This window comes from Lampris incognitus, chromosome 2 (genome assembly GCF_029633865.1).
Source record: "Lampris incognitus isolate fLamInc1 chromosome 2, fLamInc1.hap2, whole genome shotgun sequence".
In the NCBI taxonomy this organism is placed as follows: Eukaryota; Metazoa; Chordata; class Actinopteri; order Lampriformes; family Lampridae; genus Lampris; species Lampris incognitus.
The window spans coordinates 60,740,613-60,765,011 of record NC_079212.1 but is presented as its reverse complement, the minus strand read 5'-3'; the positions used below and the strand labels follow the sequence as shown (position 1 = coordinate 60,765,011).

The 24,399-nt window shown below is 43.0% G+C and overlaps 1 protein-coding gene across 3 annotated transcripts in view; it reads left to right on the top strand.

The window, feature by feature from the left end:
- Positions 1–24,399, top strand: part of trim33 (tripartite motif containing 33) — a 113,566-nt gene that overhangs the window by 36,833 nt on the left and 52,334 nt on the right. For all 3 annotated transcript variants that reach the window (XM_056273045.1, XM_056273046.1, XM_056273044.1), the window contains exons 2-7: positions 348–466; positions 7,865–8,018; positions 8,586–8,718; positions 9,204–9,320; positions 10,892–11,006; positions 19,832–19,978. In XM_056273045.1, coding sequence (XP_056129020.1) covers positions 348–466; positions 7,865–8,018; positions 8,586–8,718; positions 9,204–9,320; positions 10,892–11,006; positions 19,832–19,978 — 785 coding nt within the window. The remainder of the gene's footprint in view (positions 1–347; positions 467–7,864; positions 8,019–8,585; positions 8,719–9,203; positions 9,321–10,891; positions 11,007–19,831; positions 19,979–24,399) is intronic.

Sequence of the window (24,399 nt, the reverse complement as noted above, 5' to 3'; positions counted from 1 at the left end):
TTGAGTCTTTGGCTTCCACTGATAGTTAATACTGATCCTGGCTATATTGCCGGTCCGGAATTCTCAATAACTGACTTCCTACATACCCACTTAAAAGGGCCTACTTAAAGCTTTGTTCCCGCTGCTACCCATGCTATCAGCTAGCACCCCCTCTGCTCAGCAATGACTAACCAACACAGCCACATCCTTATATCTCTGTCATATCACACTATCTTCTTCACACGTGAAAAGACCTTTGAAAAGATGCATTTTGACAGTTAAGTTAATAATGTTTAGTATGGTAGGCTGATGGTAAACCTCTGTGATCTGACTTGACCCATGTTTTCTCTCTGTTTATGTTTATTCAGTGAATGTCATGCGCTGCTCAGTATGTCACCAGGACTACAAACAGAGCGATGTCATTGACAACTACTTTGTGAAGGATACGACCGAGGCCACCACCACCTCCGATGAAAGGGCTGCACAGGTATGTCAGGTGTTGTGGCCTTGATGCTTCAACCCTCCTGTTCCATTGGGTCAAAGTGACCCGTTCCGAATAACTATTAACCATAAATATCTTTCATATCATTAATAATTGAGATGAATGAGATATACTGGGTATTTTTGAATAGATTTTACGACTGCTACAAAATCCAAAGGAGTCCTGAGTCAATGTGACGAGTGAACAGGACATCTATTGCTGAAGAGTGAACAAAACACGAGAGTTAAAAGTAATTAATCTTGACATAGCACTTGGCCATGTAGGTACTTATACAGCATGAGGAAGGGCATAGCAAAGAGCTAACAAATATAATTTTTCATGATGAGGTAAAGCCTATTACATCTGATGTTTCATAAAAGTCCAGGGAATTTATATAATGGAGAGTTTTTCAGTGTTTATTGGTGTCATCATTTTAAAGGTAAGATCAACTGTTTTTGTTTGTTTGGTGTCGAAAACATGACAACACTGCTAGTCTATTGTTTCTACGAAAAGCTTAATAGTGGATTTTCTCCCTAGAAAATCTGGTTTTGGTTGTGAGGGATTAAAGACTTTCTCACGTGGGGGCAATCTTATCAGATGTTAACTAAATCTTAATTTTATTCTTCCTGTTTTATATGCTCCCTATTAGGGGTTGACTGATACCGTTTTTTTCTTCACTTATACTGATTATTTGTAATCAAGGAGACTGATAACCAGTATTTAGAACCGACACACATTTACAATAAAAATTAAAATCTTAGTTTCGAAATTTAAAATAGCACAAACATCAACACAAAACTTCGTTGAAATACCTTGAAGTCTATGTTTAATTAAGAGAACTTTTCAACATTATCTTAAAACAAAAAGTGCAGCTCATATTATGACCATCAGCTACCTATAACATGTAAAAACACCAACCTATACGGACGAATAATGTTACGTTCGTAATATGATAGCTAAAATAAGTTCCAGTTGCACTTGCACCAACATTATTCAAAGATATAGTTATCACTACATAAATAAACATGTTATAGTTAATATTATATCATTGCAACAAAGTGCATTATTTGGGCATTTTCAGTGGTGTAGTTGGGAAACTGGGCAAGCTTGTCATCATAGAAATCGATCATAAGATTGTTTTGTTTTTGCAACTTTTGCAGTATCTTCTGCCTTACCTTTGAAACAGTTCCGCTCGGTCACCAGAGCTGCTTCATTCTGCAGATGCATTCCTCTGTACCCATCTTTGGCACAGTAGCCTTTGGTGTTTTGTTTTATTTTGTTTTTTTTAAATTTGTTCATTGGGTTTTGAAAGAATGTACAATTGTGTCATTAGAGCATCTACAGAAACAGTAGCCTTCAATGTTGATAGGCTTATTACTCACGATGTGTAACTAAGCATTGGAGACTGGTTCCACACGACAGTAGGCATCCATCAAGGTTGCTTGCTCTCGCCAACTTTCTTCAGCATTTTCCTGGAGAGAATAATGACAGATGCGCTGGAAGACCATGAAGGAACGGTCAGCATTGGGGGGAGAACAGTCACAAACCTCCATTTTGCCCATGACATTGACAGCCTGGCCGGTAATGAACAAGAGCTGACAAGCCTGGTTGAACACCTTGACAAGACATCAAAGGCATATGGCATGGAGATCAGTGCTGAAAAAACACTCTCGACAGTCAACAAATTTAAATATCTTGGGGCTATCGTCACAGATGACGGGTCCAAACCGGAAGTCCTTTCCCGCATTGTACAAGCAACTGTGACACTCACAAGGTTAAAACCAATCTGGAAAGACAAAAACATTAGTACCGGGTCTAAAGTCAGATTGATGCCCTCACTAATCATCTCCATCTTTTTATACGCGCGTAAAACTTGGACACTCACAGCAGATCTCCAAAGAAGAATAAGCACAGTGGAGATGAGGTGCTACAGAAAGATTCTAGGCATCTCATATAGAGACCATATTATGAATGAAGAGGTGAGAAGAAGGATTACACAAGCCATTGGAACACATGAAGACTTTTTGACAATCGTCAAGAAGAGAAAACTAAAATGGTATGGTCAAATCTTGAAAAGTTCCGTCCTTGCCAAGACCATCCTGCAAGATACAGTGAGGGGTGGGCGAAGATGATGAAGACAGAAGAAGCAATGGCTATGTAACATCAGAGAGTGGACAGGCCTTGACTTTGCCAGCTTACAGAGGGCATTTGAGGACAGACGGATGGCGAGGACTGGTTGCGGATTCAACAGCGGCGCCCCAACGACCTCTCGAGAGGTTACAGGAGGTGAGATAACTAAGCACAGATAGTGCTGTGGCAGGACATTGCTCAAGACCACAGAGTGATGACTACAGACAGAAAGAGGCGGCTGCATCAGAGCCAAAGTAGCAAGTTTTTTTAATTAATTTAATTTACCAGCAATTGGATAAAAAATGATTCCAGTAATTGCAAAAATGCTGAATATCGGATCCAATAATTGGCCAGGTCCATAATAGGCGACCCTTACACCCTATATCTAAGCAATACTCAATCTGTGCTGCTGTACCTGTTATGGTTCAATTGAGTGTGTCGCTCGCAGTCATGGACCTTCCGCCCAGTGTACCTTTGTTTACACCTGGGAGGAAGCGCTACTGGTGCTGGAAGAAAGGAAGAAGAGCAGGGACCCTCGTCAGTCTAAGGAGAAGGGGGAACTCTCCCTCTGTTACCAAATATTCTCCTGGCCAATGTTCAGTCTTTGGACAACAATCTGAATGAACTCTGTGAAGGCTGAATTTTTATTGGAACATTAAAATCCACAACATCATTGCTTTCACTGAAACCTGGCTGGAGCCATCGATACTCGATTGATGATCGGACAAAGGACTCAGAGCAGCAAAGAGGGGAAGGGGATGTGCTTCATGGTAAACAACCTGTGGTGGTTAGACGTGGCTGACCTTTAGCAGCTCACGATAAAATGCCCACCCTTCTCTTTCCTGAGAGAATTCACATGCATGAGCCTCACCGTTGTTTACATTCCACCGCAACTGGACACCTTGTATGCTGTTGACAAGCTGTACGGAGTGATCAGTGGACTCGAAAACTCTCACCTGGAGGTGGCTTTCATCATGACTGTCAACTTCAACAATGGCAATCTGAAGAAAGTTCTGCCGAAATACGACCAGCACATCTGTTGCCTGATGCTAGGAGTAAACACGTTGGATCATGTTTACACTCCCTTCATGCACTTGCGCACATGAAATGAAACAAAATACATTTTCCCCCAGCCCACAGCAGTACAACACAAAGACAAAAACATGTCCAAAAACTACGAGAACTACAAGAACACATCCAAACTAACACATATATCCAACTAATACATATATCCAAACTAAAAAATAATAATAAAAAAAAATCACTGTCCAGGGGAACGAACGCCAGCCAGGATGACTGTCGGAACTGCCGGTCTGCATGGGCTAGCAGTTATGTTAGTCTGCACCGCTTCCACATCCTGTCAGACCGCCCTCGGTGTTTCCTCTTCAAGCTCAGCTCTGGGCAGGGCCATGGTCCTTGGGCCCACCGGATGCAGCAGACCAGGCTCCCTCAGCCGATCCAACGCCAGCTGTCCCAGCCAGAAACCTTCAACACACCTCGTCGCACTCCACACAACGACACTAAAAACACAGTCAACGCTAGGCAAGGCCGCCGCCAGACCACCCTCGGTGTTATCGGAACTGCCGGTCTGCATGGGCTAGCAGTTAGCTTAGCCTGCTCCACTTCCGCATCCTGACAGACTGCCCTCGGTGTTACCTCTTCGGGCACAGCTCCGGGCAGAGCCATGGTCCCTGGGCCCACAGGACACGCAGACCAAGCTCTCCCAGCCGATTCAGCGCCAGCTCTGCCAGCTATCAAACTTAGACACAGACGTGGACAAAGACACTGCATGGACAGTACTGGGTGAGGCCGCCGCGAATGTGAATTCTTGCTGCCATCCTCCCACACCGGTACTGATTTAGGCCGCTGCAATGAATTCATGCGACCATCTTCCCACATCGGAAGGTAAGTGAATAACATTGATTATCTCATTACAATGGCACCTGCCAAGGGGTGGGATACATTAGGTAGCAAGTGAAGAGTCATTTCTTGGAAGTTGATGTGTTGGACGCAGGATAAATGGACAAGCGTTAATGAGTGACTTTGACTAGGGCCAAATTGTGATGGCTAGACGACTGAGTCCAAGCATCCCAGAAACGGTAGGTCTTGTGGGGTGTTCCCGATATGTCGTGGTCAGTACCTGCCAAAAGTGATCTAAGGAAGGACAACCAGTGATCCAGCAACAGGGTCACGGGCGCCCAAGGCTCGTTGATGCACATGTGGAGCGAAGGCTAGCCCATTTGGTCCGATCACAGAAAAGAGCTACTGTATCTCAAATTGCTGAAAAAGGTAATGCTGACTATGATTGACTGGTGTCGGAACACATGGTGCATCACAGCTTGCTGCAGATTGGTCAGAGTGCCTATGCTGAATCCTGTCAACCACCAAAAGCGCCTGCAATGGGCATGTGAGCATCAGAACTGGACCATTGAGCAAAGAAGGTGGCCTGGTCTGATGAATCACATTTTCTTTGCATCCATTTCTTGCATTCCAACATGTGAATGGCCGGGTGCGTGTGCGTTATTTACTTGGGGAAGAGATGACACCAGGATGCACTGTGGGAAGAAGGCAAGCCGGCGGAGGCAGTGTGATGATCTGGGCAATGTTCTGCTTGGAAACCTTGGGCCCTGGGCATTCATGTGGATGTTACTTTGACACGTACCACCAGCCTAAACATTGTTGCAGACCAGCTACACCCCTTCATGGCAACAGTATTCCCTGATAGCAATGGCCTCTTTTAGCAGGACAATGTGCTCTGCCACACTTTAAAAATTGTTCAGGAATGCTTTGAAGAACATGACAAAGAGTTCAAAGTGTTGCCTTGGCCTCCAAGTTCCCCAGATCTCAATCCGATTGAGCATATGTGGGATGTGGGATGTCCATGGAGGCCTCAGCTTGCAACTTACAGGACTTAAAGGATCTGCTGCTAACGTCTGGTGCCAGATACCACAGGACACCTTCAGAGGTTTTGTGGAGTCCATGCCTTGACAGGTCAGAGCTGTTTTGGTGGCACGAGGGGGACCTACACAATATTAGGTAGGTGGTTTTATTGTTTTGCCTGATCGGTGTATTAACTATAAGGAACCAAAGCTTAATTGATTTAGCCATCAGTCTTAACAAATTCTTTTAAGTTTTTATCATACTATGCATCCATCATCCAAACCACTTATCCTGCTGTCAGGGTCGCGGGGATGCTGGAGCCTATCCCAGCAGTCACTGGGCAGCAGGCGGGGAGACACCCTGGAAAGGCCACCAGACCATCACAGCCCCCCCCCCCCCACACACACACACCTAGGGGCAATTTAGTACAGCCGATTCACCTGACCTACATGTCTTTGGACTGTGGGAGGAAACCGGAGCACCCGGAGGAAACCCACGCAGACATGGGGAGAACACACAAACACCACACAGAGGATGACCCGGGATGACTCCCAAGGTTGGGCAACCCTGGGGCTTGAGCTCAAGACCTAGTATTTTATCATACGATGTCAACTGGAAATAGGAACAGTCTAATTGTGTCTTTGCGGGCAAAATTAGGATGATGTAGATACATTTGGCTTGTCTATCGAATATGACAGTTAGGCTGCATATTTCCCATGTTGGTTCTGGTAGCAGTACAAAGGAACACATTTAATTTTCACTAAATGGAGTACCAACCCATTTCATGCCTCAAATGAATACCTGGTTGTTTGTGGAGCAGTTTTCCATCTGATATTGTTGTTTACCAGGTAGCTGTCAGTTTCAGCTGGTAACAGGCAGATAACGGGTCTCTTGATGAGTCTCTTAAACTTTTTTTGGGGGGCGGGTTCCCCCCTTTTTCTACCCAGTTGTACTTGGCCAAACACCCTATTTTCGGAGCCGTCCAGGTCACTGCTCCACCCCCTCTGCCAATCCAGGGAGGGCTGCAGACTACCACATGCCTCCTCCAATACATGTGGAGTCACCAGCCGCTTCTTTTCACCTGACAGTGAGGAGTTTCACCAGGGGGACATAGTGCGTACATACCCAGCTTCCCACCCACAAACACGGCCAATTGTGTCTGTAGGGATGCCTGACCAAGCTGTAAGTAACACGAGGATTCGAACCGTGATCCTTGTATTGGTAGATAACGGAATAGACCGCCATGCCACCTGGGTGGCGAGTCTCTTAATCTTGATTTACTTTTACTCGCATCGATGATGAATTCATCTGTTCGAAGTCACTATCAGAGCTGAGCTGTCAGTCTCAGAATAACCAGCGCTCCATTTTTTCAGTTTTAAGCTTCTGCAGGTTGTTCTGTAGTCCTTCCTGCTTCAGTGTCACTTTGTCACCTCATAGCACCGTGGCCCAATTTTGCCACTTTCTCAAATATAATATTCGAGCAGGAAAATGAAAACAACTAGGAAAATGTTAAACAGGAATACAGTGGAAAAAATAACCTAATAGTAACCTATAAATTAATTTTTTCAGCTCAAAGGATGTTAAACAGGAAAATTAAAATAGTGAAATTAAATAAATATAAGAAAGAAAAAAGATTAATTGTGATTTTTGAGTAAACTACTAAATATATCATAAATTAAGTATGGAGAAAATATATTTAAGTTTAAAATTTATTTGTCAAATTAATTTTCTTAATTTGAATATAAATTAATTTATATAAATATCTATATTTGAGAAAATCTCATTTCAGCTGCTTGTAGGGAGAGAACTTGTAGGGAGGGAGCTCGGAGTAGAGCTGCTGCTCCTTCGCGTCGAAAGCAGCCAGTTGAGGTGGTTCGGGCATCTGATCAGGATACCTCTTGGGCGCCTTCCTTTGGAGGTTTTCCAGGCACGGCCAACTGGGAGGAGACCCCGGGGTAGACCCAGAACTCGCTGGAGGGACTACATGTCCAATCTGGCCTGGGAACAGCTTGGGATCCCCCAGGAGGAGCTGGAGGGCGTTGCTGGGGAGAGGGACGTCTGGAGTGCCCTACTTAGCTTGCTGCCACCGTGACCCGACCTTGGAGAAGCGGCTGAAGATGAATGAATGAATGAATGAATCTATATTTGATGCCGGTTTTTATGTTGATTGTTATTTAGGACATACCCTTGAGCTTCTGGCAAGAGCCACACCCACACAGGCGTCTTGAAATGTGCCTGTGTCTGTCCATGTGTGAAAATGGATTCCCCCAAGAGCTCCATGTTATTACAGTTATTTTATTTTCTGAAGGGTTAAACTTTGATTGGAGATAAAGATAGTAATTCAGATTGATACTCAATAAAAGTAATTTTCTTCTGTTTGACCTTTCCTTTAAGGTGTGTACCAGCTGCGAGGACAATGCAGGAACCATAGGGTTTTGTGTCGAATGTGGAGAGTGGTTATGCAAGACTTGTGTGGAGGCCCACCAGAGGGTCAAAATTACCAAAGACCACAAGATCCGCACAAAAGAGGATGCTGGTGCAGTCTCTGGTAAGCTATCATGCAAATATGTCCTGAGTAAAGGAATGAACAGGATATGTAGTGATGTTTTGATGCATGCTCAATAATCTAGGTGAGGAAATCACAGAAAGGTGAGTCAGTTCATCTGGACACAGTGTTTATTGGGAGTAATGTTTCATCACTAACTTTAGTGGTGGCACAGTGGCCCAGTGGTTAGCACTGCCGCCTCACAGCAAGAAGGTCCTGGGTTCGAACCCCGGGGTTGTCCAACCTTGGGGGTTGTTTGGCATGCAATATGTGAGCAAAGAAGATTCGTCAGTTTTGAACAGTGAATGCGGTAGTCCTGGAGTTGGAGATGCATTATTGATAGGCTGTTGCTATGGTGACAGTGCTGCAATGTCTGATTGCATTAGATTACATTTCTTGCTCACATTCTCAAATCTTTTGGTCCTCTGACAGGAGCTTCTGATGACTTACTTTGATTAATCTGTCTTTAAATCATCTTTTTTCTCCTGTTTTTTCCACCTTCTTTTACAAATGCACCAGAACATTTTCTTTAAATATTGGCCATCACTCCTGTGTCTCCTGTCTTTGCAGAGTCTGTTGGTTCATCGGGACAGAGGCCCGTCTTCTGTCCTGTCCACAAGCAGGAGCCTCTGAAGCTTTTCTGTGAGACCTGTGATACTCTCACCTGCAGGGACTGCCAGCTGCTGGAGCACAAAGAGCACAGGTAGCACAGCATAACAGACCATCACTCTCTTCTCTTTCAACACAGTATGTCCTACCTTATTTGTGTTGCATGTCCCATGTCCCAAATCACAAGATGCTTGTTTTGGCATAAAAAAAGGGTATCATGTGGACACATAAAAATCCTGTTGAATTACACAATACTTAGATCCTTAGGTCCCCATGAGTATTTAATCAGCCCAAATTCTCAATTACATCCTAAAACTCACTGTTTTAGCAGGCAGCTATACTTTTAGAAAACGATAAACTTTCATGTACGGTGTCTAGGATACAAATTTAACTTGGGTAGGAAAACTTACTGGTCAGTCAAATACCTGTCAGATTGTGGCTGAATGTACTTTCGTAGCCTGGTTTAATGATGTTTGAAAATCGTGGTCATTCAATGACTGCAGTTTTGTCATGAGCTGAGACTCAATACTATGTTTAAAGTTGGTGATGGATTACAGAGCTTGACCCCCTACATTGCAGGTACCAGTTTCTGGAAGAGGCTTTCCAGAACCAAAAAGGTATTATTGAGACCCACATGACTAAACTGCAGGAAAAGAAGAGCTATGTCCATTACTCTGTCTCTCAGGTGCAAAACAGGTGCGAGCCCAGTCTCTTTCTCTCTCTCTCTCTCTCTCGCTCTCTCTCACTCTCTTTCTATTTCTATGTTGTTGTGATAACGCTCTTGTTGGTAGCCATAATAATTATTAATTACAATTATTATTTTTATTTTATTTTTTGATTCCCCCCCCCTCTCTTTTCTCCCCAATTGTACTTGGCCAATTACCCCACTCTCTGAGCCATCCTGGTCGCTGCTCCACCCCCTCTGCTGATCCGGGGAGGGCTGCAGACTACCACATGCCTCCTCCCATACATGTGGAGTCACCAGCCACTTCTTTTCACCTGACAGTGAGGAGTTTGATGAGGGGGACGTAGCGCGTTGGAGGATCACGCTATCCCCCCCCCCCCCCCCCCGAACAGGCATCCCGACCAACCACCGGAGGCGCTAGTGCAGCGACCAGGACACATACTCACATCCGGCTTCCCACCTGCAAACACGGCCAATTGTGTTTGTAGGGACGCCCGACCAAATTAATTACAATTATTAATAATATTATAATATAATAGTAATATAATATAATAATTAGCAGACTGTGTCTCTGAAACGCCACTGACATCTTGCAGAAAGTGTCTGACAGTGACATCACTGGGAGTCAATCCCTGAATTGCTGTCTTTATATGGCAATCAGTACCATTCCCTCCCACAAAGAGGAAGGCCAAAGAGGAGGTTTATGGATGTGGTGAAAGAGGACATGCAGGTGGCTGGTGTGACAGAGGAAGATGTAGAGGACAGAAAGAGATGAAAACGGATGATCTGCTGTGGCGACCCCTAACGGGAGCAGCCAAAAGTAGTAGTAGATATGGCAATCAGTACCATTCCCTACAACAGCACTATGTAACGTTGTTGTTATGGCGGCACGGTGGCACAGTGGTTAGCACTGTTGCCTCACAGCAAGAAGGTCCTGGGTTCGACCCCAGGCCATCCCAGGTCCTTTCTGTGTGGAGTTTGCATGTTCTCCCCGTGTCTGCATGGGTTTCTTCCAGGTGCTCCAGTTTCCCCCCACAATCAAAAAGACATGCATGTTAGGGTTAATACTCTCGTCTGTGCCCCTGAGCAAGGCAATGGAAAGAAAAACTGGAGTTGGTCCCAGGGTGCTGCAGCTGCCTACTGCTCCTATACAATAGGATGGGTTAAATCCAGAGAACACATTTCATTGTAACTGAAAAACTGTACAATGACAAAATAAAGTGGCTTCCTTTCTTCTGGCTTTCTTGTTTGCGTTTTCTTACACAGTATAGTCTGTTTCACTGTCCACAGACAATAGCAGCAAACCAAGAGGTAAGGATTGTAGTTTGAAAATTCATGGATTTTCAGCTAGTGATGTCACTGATAGGCACAGTCTTGGTGGTGGTTCAGAGAGACACAGAAGACTGCTTGGTATAATGGCTGCTAATGGAGTGTAATCCCTACAACATTGGGTGTAGAGATAATGTTAAAACTTGTGATTGCTTTCCTTTTCAATATTTCAGTAGTTTTGTTAAGGGGCTGAAAAGTAGACAGTGTTTTTAATGGTGACTAGAGAATTGTGTGGCTGTTTTATTTCATTCAGATTAAAAGAGCTCAATGAGACCCACAGGAAGGTGGAGCACGAGATCAAGATTGCCGTTTTCACGCTTATTAATGAGATCAACAAGAAGGGCAAGTCCTTATTACAGCAACTGGAGGTAAGCGTGCATACATAAGTCATCTTGACCAACATTTTGAAAAGTACTATAAGATTATTAATCATGCTTTCAGAAAATATTGGTGTTTTTGTTGTTAAAAAATAATATGTTTATTTATGAGAACTAGGCCAGGGCCCATGGGCCAACTGTATAACTGTATTAGTATAGTTTAGTTTATTGTTTGACAGGGACAATGCACAATTTTACAACTGCACCAGAGTTAGCTGACAGCTAATTTGCATCTGCAGTCCCTGAGCAGGCAAACAAACAACAATTAATACAGAAGTAAAAACATAACAATACATAAGAAAACTATTGAACAGGCAGACAAAGAACAATCAAGAAAAAATAAAAACATGACAATACATGAGAAAACCAATCTCAAAAGTTATAAGTACAATCTGATCTATTTAAAACAGTGGATATAAATAGCAATCTGGCCTATATGACAACAACATAATATATATGGATTTCATCTATTCAGCAACAATAGGTATAAATAGTAATCTGACCTGAAACATCAATAAATAACAATCTGACCTAATCTATGACAACAGCTATAAAAATCAATCTGGCCTATTCAATGGCAAGAATTGTAAATTACACACAGTTTACGGTCAGGTTGCACCTGGGCTGGTTCCAACCAGAACCCTAGGCTGCTAAGAAAAATGTAGTAACTACTCTGAATAAAAAGTAAAACAAAAGCCCTAAGTGAAATCTAAAATATGTGCAAAATATTAAAGCAAGGACATTTATTTGTGATTATACATTTGTGCTGATTTTAACCAAAGCTTAAGATGCTTTTTAAACACCACAAAGCTGGCTGACTCTCTGACATTAGGGGGAAGGGAATTCCACTTTTCCACCACTTTTACTGAAAATGCTGATTGACCAAAAGTAGTCTTCCTAAACTGTCTTCCTAAATCGTTTAATGCTTCCTAAGCATTAAACGATTTCTGACTGCTAGGAGGTAGATCGGAGAGCTGCAGAAATTCCAAAACAGACACTCGCAGCTAAGGATGCTCACATAGTCTGTAAGTACATGGCGCAGACACTGTGGACGAACCACACCTTTTCATAGTCTTTTCCTAGGCCAGTCGTACCAATGCATACCCAAGGCCTACATTTCTCACAAACCCTCACGGAGGTTGTATGTTGGACCACTTAACGAAAGGAGGGGTAGAGAGGGGGCGTTCAGCATGTTGGTGAGGGATATCAGAAGTATGGATGAGGAAAAACATCGTCTCCATACTGCATAAAAGTTGTAAAGCTACAAAGAAGAAACTAAAGAAGGTTTCTGGTACCACACGAAATGCATGTCGATGTGAAACAGTTTCGTGCCGAGCCATTTTTTGTGTGACACCGGTATGCGAGCGCTGGGTACGCGCGGTCATAAAAATCGAGCTTTGCACGGACATGGGCAGGCAGATGGTCGTATGCTGAGGTCCGCTATTGCGTCATTTTAGGCCGCACATACCCCAGCGGAGTACAGTCCGTGTAGGGTATATAAAGCCTATGAATTGGCCTTAAGTCACTCCCCACCCCTCCTCTGTTTCTCAAGAAGTTATGCCCACCTACAGTGGCCGAACTGTGACAAGCGTTGGCTTGTTTCACAAAAGTTGTGACGTGCGACGTGAAATCTGCGAGATGGGATAGATTTCTTGATTTCTTTTGAGTGTTTCACTTAGAAATCCTAATTTTATGCCATGGTCCCACTGCAAAGCATGCTCATGAAGGCAGTCGGTAAACCAGCAGTCATTCCCATCCACCTTCATCATTTTAATTTTGTTGGCTATTGAAATGTCAGTCGTCCCCAAGACACAAACTAAAGGTGACTCAGAATGAGGTTAATGATGTTACCAGCCATCATATAAAATAAACCGAATACATGATGCATGATTTTTAACTTCGCAACTTACCAAATACATGACTTAACCAGAGCTTTTGGCTGCCAGCACTTCCTGGTTTTGCCTAAAAAGTTGATACAAATCATACTGCAAGTTTTCACTAGTGTAGCTTTAAATATCGCTAATGTTCAAAACTAAAATACCTTCTTTTATAGGTAGGTAGAAAAAAATGTTAGATAAGTTGGTCTTGGTCCATTGTCCATACATAAAAATCCCCATCTTATTTTCATGACAGTAGTTAAGGTACTTTGCCAAAGATAAAATAAGGAAAAATACAAACTATATGCTCTTTTGTCTGACCTTTTAGATGAGCAACCCCAGCCATTTTCATAAGCGGGTGCTTATGTTGCACATGGTTGTTTGATAAATTAAGTGGTGGATGAAAGGAAAACTTTTAATAGTCCCATGGATGTTTGGACTAAACAGAAGTATCTTAGTTTTTGGGAGGCCTCTCTCCATTACAATCTCTACTACTACTTTTGGCTGCTCCCGTTAGGGGGCGCCACAGCGGATCATCCATTTCCATCTGTTCCTGTCCTCTGCATCCTCTTCTGTCACACCAGCTGCCTGCATGTCCTCCCTCACCGCATCCATAAACCTCCTCTTTGGTCTTCCTCTTCTCCTCTTCCCTGGCAGCGCCATATTCAGCATCCTTCTCCCAATATACCCAGCATCTCTCCTCCACACATGTCCAAACCATCTCAATCTTGCCTCTCTTGCTTTGTCTCCAAACCATACAACCTGAGTGTTAAACTAGAATAAACACGACGTTTATTATCTTTTGAGAAACTATTTCTCTCTACGCACCGGCCATCACGCCAGCCAGCTGCGCTCACAACAAGTAAAATATTTCCCTCCAAGACCGTCTGGTCCACCGCGCATGCGTCCCCAGTATCCACAAAAGCCATGCTGTGAACATTTACCGTATTGAACATAATATAGTGAGAATACATGTTAACAATCTCGCTATACTTTTTAAAAGAAAAAAAACACAGTGAAGTCTGTTGTTACAAAGCAGGGATATAGTGAACATCAACAGTTACATTCCCAAAAAAAATCATCGACGTAGCAAGCAAGTAGCCCAGTTAACCTTAACTCTTTATCTAACCAAAAAAATACTGCTGGATCTACTTGTGACATTTTCCCTCCTGTGCATATCATTATTTCTTTTACTTTGTTATACCAGTACAATGAGGCATCAGCAAGACCATATACACATTTCTTTAGTTTCCATATTACATTGACACTTCCTGCCTCAGGTGGGGGGCGTATATAAATAGCCCTAGAAAGCTCCATGCCCTGTAAGAAAGCAGATTTAATGTCCATCGAATGGACTTGCCATTTGTTTTGACAGATGACTGCTAACAGTAGTCTGAGTGATTCTGAGCACATGTTGGAGAATCTTTCTGCAACTCATCAATATTAAGTTCTTCAAAGCCTCTTGCTACAAGGCGTGCTTTAGGCACTATACCACCAGACGTTTCTTTTAAATTACACACCCATCTTGTGGAAACACACTTTTGACCTTCATCAACAACTTCCTCAAAAACATTGTTTTTACGCCAACTTTCAATCTCTTGTTGTTTAGCGACATCAAACGAGACATCTTTAGTAATGAGCACATCAGCATCTTTGGCAACATCAACATTAAGATTGTCAACTTGTGACATATCAACTGCCTTCTTTTGTCCATTACTACCATCAGGTTCAATGTATTGTAGGTTGTACCAATGTTTCCATTTCCCTGTTGCTTTGCCAGCTCTACCTAAAACTCTGGCTTTTTGGAGACTACCGTCATCTTTATCCTTAAATGTAACAGTCTGCCCTACTCCAAACTTTATACTTTGTCTCTCTGTGATGGCAGGAGGACGTACATCTATACTATTAGTTTCACTATCTCTGGTATTATCCGGTTCATTGTCTGTATCCTGTGTATTATCCTGTTCATTGTCTGTACTCTGTGCACCATCTGAACTAGTCTCTGTATAGCTTACAGTGCCTCTCTCATTTTCTGTCTCCCTAGTTGCATCATTTTCTATAGTTTGATCATTTTTTTCTTGTGTGTTCACTTTAGAGTGATTGACTCTTACCAGAATGCCACCATGTCTCACAAACACAACAGCTCCGTCCTGGCCAATAACTACCCCTGGCCCCTTCCACTCTGTACTGTCAGCTTGTTTGTAATATATTTTGTCTCCTGTCACATATCTGTCATCTGTGGATCTGGTTTGTTTACGCAAGGCTCTCCTTATCCTCTCTGAGCATTCAGATTCTGTAAAAGCTTTTCTAGATGCATGTAGCGCTGCTATGTGTGCCCCTACCCTCATACTCATCGTGGTACCCTCTAGAGCAGGTGGTTTGTCAACCAAAACAGAGGGGAGGTTAGGATTCTTACTGAACACTAATTGGTGTGGACTGTAGCCATGCACACTAACCATACTGTTTTATAGCCATAAGGGCCCAGTCTAAAGCAGTTTGCCAGTCACATCCATTCTCTCGTTTCACCTTCAGGAGGATCTCAGTGAGCATTTGATTGTGTCTTTCCAACAGCCCGTTGCTCCATGGGCTGTATCTCGCCGTCGTTTTTATCTCTATGTTAAAGTTTTCTGCCATGTCTCTCATCTCGTCGTTATTGAATTCCCCACCATTGTCACTGTACAGTCTCTGAGGGGGACCATGAACACTTATCCAAGTGCGGATGATGGAGTTGACTATTTCAGACGACCTCTTTGTTTTTACGATGTTTCCGGCGCTGAAGTGGGTGAAATGGTTGATGATGTGGAGATACCATACACCAGGTTCAAGCTCATGCAAGTCCACTGCGACAGTTTCATTATACTCTGAAGCTAATGGTAAACCCACAGCGGGCTTTGGCTTTGTGTTACTGTAACATTGACAAATGTCACAGTCCTGTACTATTTGTTCTAACACAGTCCCACATTCTTTATCTCTATTTCCTGAGCTGTGAAGAAGCCTTAGTAGTCTCTCTGCAGAAGCATGACCAAACTGCTTATGCAGCTTCAGGAGAACTTTGTGTTTCTCATCTGGGGACATGTTCTCTGTGACTGTAAGGACCTCATCCTTTTCACTGGCCCTGGTCTCTGTGACTGTAAGGACCTGGTCCTTTACACTGGGGGACATATTTTCTTTACCTCTGATGTCTACACAGTAATGTCCAGAACTTGTTAACTCAAGAGGCACTGGTTGCTTGAACATCACAATTCTGTCATTTTCCATATCCAAAACAGTGCCTGCCTTTTTCAGGGATGTCTTACTCAGTAATAGTGGTATGTCAGCTTTGACTACTTCTGTCTGAACTTGGCACTTAGTCTGCCCAATTGTTGCAGGTACCTTAACTCTTCTGGTGGAGTATACTACATTTCCATCTCCAAATCTAAACGGTCTAGAACTGGGCACTTCTGTTTTCATCAACTGGTTTACCTGGACTTCGCTAAGATCATTAACATAGCTGTCTAGCCACTTCTCGCCACATACAGTGCGAGTACAAGCAGTATCAATAATAGCTGATCCTAAAGATTCAGTCAACAAGATCTCTGAATCTGACATAGTACATTTTGAGTACAGTGTAATGTTACATTCTTCTACATCTTCAGTGACTTTCACTTGTTCACTCTCTCTGTGTGGGCAATTTTTAGCCCAATGAAAAGTGCTCTGACAAATGGCGCATCTAGACCTTTTACCAAACTTATCAAGAGGATTAGTCCCAGGTAATGGTTGCTTATGTTGTCCACCCTGCGACGTCACATTTAGTTTATTAACGTAACCCTTCCCGCGGGATCTCTGTTCTGTGAAAAAAGCTTCATCTTGATTCACTTGAATTCCACGCGTGGCGCTTGCCAGCTTGCCACCGAATATCCGCTTCAGTGCCGATTTCATCGAAGAAAACGTCAAATCCGTACACGCAGTCAGTGCTAACTGTCTGTTCCTTTCATCAAGACAGGCTGTGTCTAGTAGCTTAAAAGCTAACACAGCATCGGGCAGCGTCATGTTATGTCTTTTCATCCGGTTATATCGCTGCTCAAACTCAATGATATAGTCCACCATGGACAAGGCACTGTCTTTTGTAATACTGTCAAAATGAGAGTACGCTTCGTATGCGCGATCTTTTTCCTCTCTAAGAAACACTCCATCTAATTTCGCCAATAAAGTTGTCATACCATCGTTCTTGTCTAAATCTTCCACAGGTATTTCCAATGCCGTTTCTCTCGCTCGCCCGTCAAGTCCCAAAGCAACCGCGAGAGCCTGCATCTTCTTGTCAAGTTCTGTAACTCGCATCCATATGTTGACTTCATTCTTCCAACATTCATACGGCCTAGCCTCGTCAAATTTCGGCAGAATTTTATAACTTGCAGCCATCTTCAAACCATCCTCTGCTACTAATGTTAAACTAGAATAAACACGACGTTTATTATGTTTTGAGAAACTTTATTTCTCTCTACGCACTGGCCATCATGCCAGCCAGCTGCACTCACAACAAGTAAAACATTTCCCTCCAAGACCATCCGGTCCACCGCGCATGCGTCCCCAGTATCCACAAAAGCCATGCTGTGAACATTTACCGTATTGAACATAATATAGTGAGAATACATGTTAACACTGAGAAGTCCCTCTAATATTCTCATTCCTAATCCTGTCCTTCTTCATCACTCCCAATGAAAATCTTAGCATCTTCAACTCTGCCACCTCCAGCTCCGCCTCCTGTCTTTTCATCAGTGCCACTGTCTCCAAACCATATAACATGGCTGGTCTCACAACCATCTTGTAAACCTTCCCTTTAACTCTTGCTGGTACCCTTCTGTCACAAATCATTCCTGACACTCTTCTCCATCCATTCCACCCTGCCTGCACTCTCTTCTTCACCTCTCTTCTTGCACTCCCCGTTACCTTGGACAGTTGACCCCAAGTATTTAAACTCATATGCCTTTGTCACCTCTACTCCTTGCATCCTCACCATTCCACTGTCCTCCCTCTCATTCACACATATGTATTCCGTCTTGCTCCTACTGACTTTCATTCCTCTTCTCTCCAGTGCCTAACTCCACCTCTCCAGGCTCTCCTCAACCTGCACTCTACTCTCACTACAGATCACAATGTCATCCGCAAACATGATAGTCCACGGAGACTCCTGCCTGATCTTGTCTGTCAATCTGTCCATCACCATTGCAAACAAGAAAGGGCTCAGAGCTGATCCTTGATGTAATCCCACCTCCACCTTGAACCCATCTGTCATTCCAATTGCAATCCTCACCACTGTCACACTTCCCTCATACATATCCTGCACCAATCCTACATACTTCTCTGCAACTCCCGACTTCCTCATATTCTCTCCATTACAATGAAACTGTGAAATCGCAATTTACACCCTCCAAACAATTCATCATCTCCGGAGGTATCTAAAGGATGGGTGTGATCATGAAAGATTCTCTCTGGAGCATGGCTCTGTTTCTGCATTATTAAAGGCAACGCTGGATTGTGAGGAAAGAATTAGGTGTGCGAGAGCTCTGTAGTCATTGCATTTTTGTTTGCAAGTAATGCATTTTCATGAAAGACTTTTTGACAAAATATTACAATCAATGAGGGAAAATCCCCACAAATGCCTCTCATGAAATGAGCCCCATCACGTACTTCCTGTCCATTTGCTCTGCTGGATAATGCTTGCAGAGAGGAGAGGAAGCAAGTGCTCCAGTCGGAACATTTCTAGCAAGGAGATGTTAACCCATGAATATAGTTAAACATTGCTGACTCTACTCTGATGGAGTACTTAACACCATAAATAAATCTCTTCACCAATCACTGTCTTTGAACATGTGAGTTGGGTTGCGAGTGGCTTGTCCATGGTTTGTGGGGGGGGGGGGGTCTGGTGATAGGCGGAGGGACTCTGACAGAGAGGGAGTAATGCTTTGCCAGACCAGCAAAACCAAAACATGAGCTAAAAAAGTTAGATAGGGACACTGTAGCCTGGAATTTTGATTCTCAGTGGCATCAGCAGTACTAGCAATTTTTTGACAATATAGGAAGTCATTTAGTTCACTGTTAAAAAAATTGTTTAACTGTTTCAAAACGGACTCCCATGGGCAGGCGGCCCCCTGCTTGGCCGTGGAGGTCCAGTGAAATAATTCTATTGTGGATGAAACTATCAAAACACCTTTAGAGTCTGCTCATAAAAATGAGTATATTTCAAAAATGAAAAAAATGTACATAGTTAAAATAACATAACTTATTTTGTTCAATTTTCTACATTCAGAATTGTTTTGGATCAGCATGTATTGTGTGTTTATTTAGCAGAGGTGGACAAAGTACACAACTCCATTACTTGAGTCAAAGTACAGATACTCCTGGTCAAATATCACTCCAATACAAGTGAAAGTTGTTCAGTCGGATTTTTATTTGAGTTAAAGTACTGGAGTACTTGCTTGGAGTACTTGAAATACTTAAGTATTCAAAAGTACATGTTCTTTTTAATGTCAACGCATTGTTGTGTTGTTGGCACAATGCATTTACAGAACCTAATGACTGAAACAACCTACTTTTTGGGAGTAGTTGATGACTACTAAAATGGAGCAGTCCTAAATGCCCTACGTCACAGTAAGCAAACATACCAACGTAGGCACTGGCAGGCCATTTCCACTGCAGAGTTCAAAGGGTTAAAGCAACTTAAAGTACATTTTTTAACATGCTGATTTTTTTGGGGGTAATGGATTGTAGTTAAAGATGTAACAATATGCAGTTTTACAGTAAACGTACAGATGGTTCTCATTGATATTTTTATGTATTTTTAGCACATTAAATCGTGGTGCAGTGGCTGTAGTCTAAGGAGACCCATCCAGCTAGCTAGGGTGTCCCAAGTTAAATTACAGGTAGTCCACTTACCTAATGTTGTCTTCTTTTTCTGTCCAGAATGTCACCAAAGAGCGGAGCATGAGACTGGTGGCCCAACACAAGGACACCACGCAACTGGCTCAGCAGCTGCAGCATGTGCTCAATTTCTGCCACTCAGCCATCACCACCGGCAGCAGCACCGCGCTGCTCTACAGCAAGAGGCTGGTACGCTTCACCTCACACCTCCAACTGCACTGTTTTAAGTGTCTGTTGGTCCTTAAAAAGTCCTGAAATTTCTTAAATTCAATTTTATTAATATTAGGCCTCAGTAGTCACTAAATTGTCTCAAATCGGAATTTATACGTCTTAATACCTACATTAATGTTTTGTATGATTTTGTTTTTTGTTAGAATTAGTTGAGTTCTTGTGCAGCAGAATCAAACGTTTTGATAGCCTATAATAGCCCAAGTCTAATGCTTACCTCTGTGCTGAACCTATAAACCCAACTTCCTTTATTCTTATGTGAGATTTAAGTTTCCACATCGGGGTAACCATGGGACCCCGCCGTAGGCGCGAACGGTGCAGTATTTGATTTATACTTCTACGTAGATGCAGCTCTTAAACTGTTGTAGCACCACGTCAAACTAGATGGCAGTGTCGCACATGTTATGCCAGACCATGCTGCCAAATCAGGTACTGAAAGTAAGCAAGTAATTGTGTTTACATTCTCCCAGAGTCATTGTGTTAACAAGGCAGCAAAGGGAAGGTTTGCAATGTAAATGGCTTCACCAAATGAGTGAAAAGAGCTGATTTTGTTGGTGTTGTTGAAAAGGAGCAAAGTACATTGAAAGAAGAGATGGTCTGTGAGACCACTGACCGTATTGTGAGACCATATTGAGGCAGGAGGACAGGGATGTTTGCCAGGGGCCAGCACTAGAAACACAGCAGGTAAGGGACCCAAGCAAACCAATCACAGCTCTTGCATTGTCCGCATAGTCCCTGTAGCCTCAACATACAGTTACATTTTTGAGCAAGTGCCCGTAAGCTATGGTGGAGACCCTTGTGGAGCTACTGAGCCTACAGCAGTGCACCGTGGTCACCTTGACGCAGAACCACAAGTCAGGCATTATGTGTCATAAGAGAAATTGAAGTGAATCCTTGTTCTTACCCATCCAAAGCCCTTGGCGGAAAAACATAATGGTCAGATTTATTACCTACTTAATCTTATATGAACTGATCTAAAGGAAACTGCTATTAGATTCATCTAGTTCTAAATCTATCCAATTTGTACTAAATACTTACTTCTGTGCTGAACCAGAGATAACGTACTTACCTTTACATGTAATTTTCAGCACTTATGCAACTAAAAGAGACAAAAATTACTCCTAGGGAAAAGTGAAAGGGAAATTATGCAACTAAAAGAGACAAAAATGACTCTTGGGGAAAAGTGAAAGGGAAATTACCTTCCTCAGCCCAATGTCCTCACAGACCATCCAGTCTGATATTTTCTCATTTGACTCAGAATGAATCGAACATACAGTACAGCAATCATATCTGGATTTTGCTGTTCAGCTCTGTACTTTAGATAAGAGTTGTCACAGCGAAAATTAAGACAAATTCCAGACTCTGAGCTTGACATCATTTGGCTGTACAGTGCTCAGAAAGTTATATGTCAGATTGTCCAAACCCCCCCCCCCTTCTTTCCAATTGTACCTGGCCAATTACCTCACTCTTCTGAGCCATCCCGGTCTCTGCTCCACCCCCTCTGCTGATCTGGGGAGGGCTGCAAACTACCACATGCCTCCTCCGATACATGTGGAGTCACCAGCTGCTTCTTTTCACCTGACAGTGAGGAGTTTCACCAGGGGGACGTAGCGCGTGGGAGGATCATGCTATTCTCCCAGTTCCCCCTCTCCCATGAACAGGTGCCCCAACCGACCAGAGGAGGCACTAGTGCAGTGACCAGAACACGTAGGGACGCCCGACCAAGCTGGAGGTAACACAAGGTTTCGAACCGGAGATCTCCATGTTGGTAGGCAACAGAATAGACTGCCATGCTACCCGGATGCCCCTCCAAAATTGTCAAATATTTTCCCTAATCAAAAATTAATGAATCAGGCTATACTAAAACCAATATGTATAAGCCAAAGTTAGCCTCTTTCAACAAATCACGGCCCCCTTGTGGTGATCCGTATAGATACTTCACCTGTAAGTACAAAATGGTGTCGCAAAAAACACAAATAAAAGATTTGCTGACTTTTTTTGTTTTTTTTATTTAAATATGGATTGCCAGCCATGATAAAGTTTCACACTCTTTACGGGTTTCACTTCGGCGTTTTGGGGTTGTATGGCGAAGGCATGGCTCTTGTTTCGTTCACATAGGCATGTTATTGCTGAAGCCTCCACTTTTATTTGAATTTGGGCTTGATTTGCCCATCTTGAAATTTGGGTATGGTCTCAAATTTAAGCTGCTGGGAGCCAATTATCTCCCCACATTATCCTTAAGATTGAGGTGTTTACTGAGTCAATATTTATGCCCAATTAGCCAGTGCTCAGTAGTGGCAGAGCAGGAAGATTCAGTACATTGCCAGTGGGGGACGGCCTAAAAGTGTGATGAGTGGAGAGCGACGGCAAAGAAATCGGATGTATGTTGCTGTCTCCTCTCTCCAAAATTGACTGTCTTTTGACTTTCTGAGCAGGTGGTTAGAGCAGCAGTCAGTGAGACAGCAGAGATGTTGCATGCATCGGTGCACTTTTAAATAATTTACCATATCGCGCACAACTACTGTATTTCCCGGACAGTGGAGTATAACCCGCATCAGCAAAAACTGTGTTGTTGCGAAGAAGGAAAAAAAACATGTAGAAGTCGCTTTAGTATAGACATCACATTTATGTGGTGGTACAGTATTTTCAATTGAGTCACGTGCTTAAACAGTGCCATCTAGTGGCCTCGGTTGAAATGCGGCGTATTCCATCCATCCGTTATCCAAACCGCTTATCCTGCTCTCAGGGTCGCGGGGATGCTGGAGCCTATCCCAGCAGTCATTGGGCGGCAGACGAAGAGACACCCTGGACAGGCCGCCAGGCCATCACAGTGCCGACCTATATATCACCGATACATATTTTATTTATCTATATATAATGCGGCGTATTCATTTGGCAAAATTACATTGTAATAAGTTGCTTTGGACTATAAATCGCAGGATCAAAACTGCTACTTATAGTCCAGGTAATACGGTAGTTAAAATATTCTGGTATGCTTTGATCAAGGCAGTAAGCAAAAATGGAGGAGCTTATTATTAAAGTTTCAAGTCATGCAATAGCTTAAGACTTAAGTCTTCATGTATTACAGACACAGTATAATGACACATAGGAGCTGCTAGGGGTGGGACTCTCTGCGCTCCTCACAATCTGATTCAGAGGACTACGATGCGATTATAAAACTATTATGCATCAACTTTTTTGATTTCTATACATGATTTATTTTTTTCTGACTGTGACTACTTGCTACTTTTAAAACATAGCATATTTGTAATGATCCATAATTAAAATAAACATGACTTAACTTCCATTATCTTTTATTAATACAGTAACAAACAGGAGAGATGTGTCAGCTGACATGTCAGGTTTCCCAGCAGCGCAAAGAAGCAACAAGAAAAGAAACTAAAGTGTGCCTGTAGCGGCGTCCTGCTTGTAAATGAACACGGGCTTCAGCAAGACTTCAGCAATCACTTGATAACATAAAAGCTGCCCTCATTCACAAATAAATAATAAAGACTTCAACCCAAGTCCTCCTGTTATGGGCAATGAGCATACAATCCCATCAGACAAAAAAACAAAACATTTTGCTGTATATTAAAATCAAAAACAGCTTTCATACAAAAACAACATAGAATTGTGTACCAGCTCCCATACAAAATGAATGCTTTCTGTGGACTATGCGGTAAAACAATAAATAAATGGAGAAAATACAAATAGGCCACAATGAAATCATGGAACTGCATGGGCGTGCAACATAGCACATGTGCTTAGCTGGTGGATGCTGGAATGTGTAAGTTTTTGTGTAAGAACCGGAGCTGGTCTACATGCTCCGCTGTGCAGTAACTACGTAGGTCCCCTGCAGTAGAGAAGACTCTGCAGAGACACTGGTGCCTGGAATACACAAGTATCTCCTGGCCAACGTGGAAATCGGACGAAACATCACCTCATTCTCCCTCCACCAACTGAGAGGGTCTTTAGAGAGGAGGGGTCCAGCACTATGATACTTGGTTACTTCCCCCTCAGCTCTGGCAGAGGCTGACGTGGGCTGCTGGACTGTAGCATCAGTGAAGGTCTGCCGCAGCAGATCCACTAGCAGAGAGGATGAAGCCTTTCTTTTGGGAGCAGAGGGGCTTTGGTGTAGCTCTTCTGTGGTCTTGGGATGAGGGGTGTGCTCCTCACTCACTGTATGTGCTCTGGGTTTTCCTCCTCTTCTGCTCTCACCTCTTGCTGTAGATAAACACAATAACAACAGGTAAACACAACAACCTTACATTTTTAGATAACAATGTCAACATCTTCAGCCCAAACCACATTTGAACAAGATCATTAACCAAACTCAAATTTACTTTTTATGTTGGATATCAAAGTTCTTGTATTGTTTATGG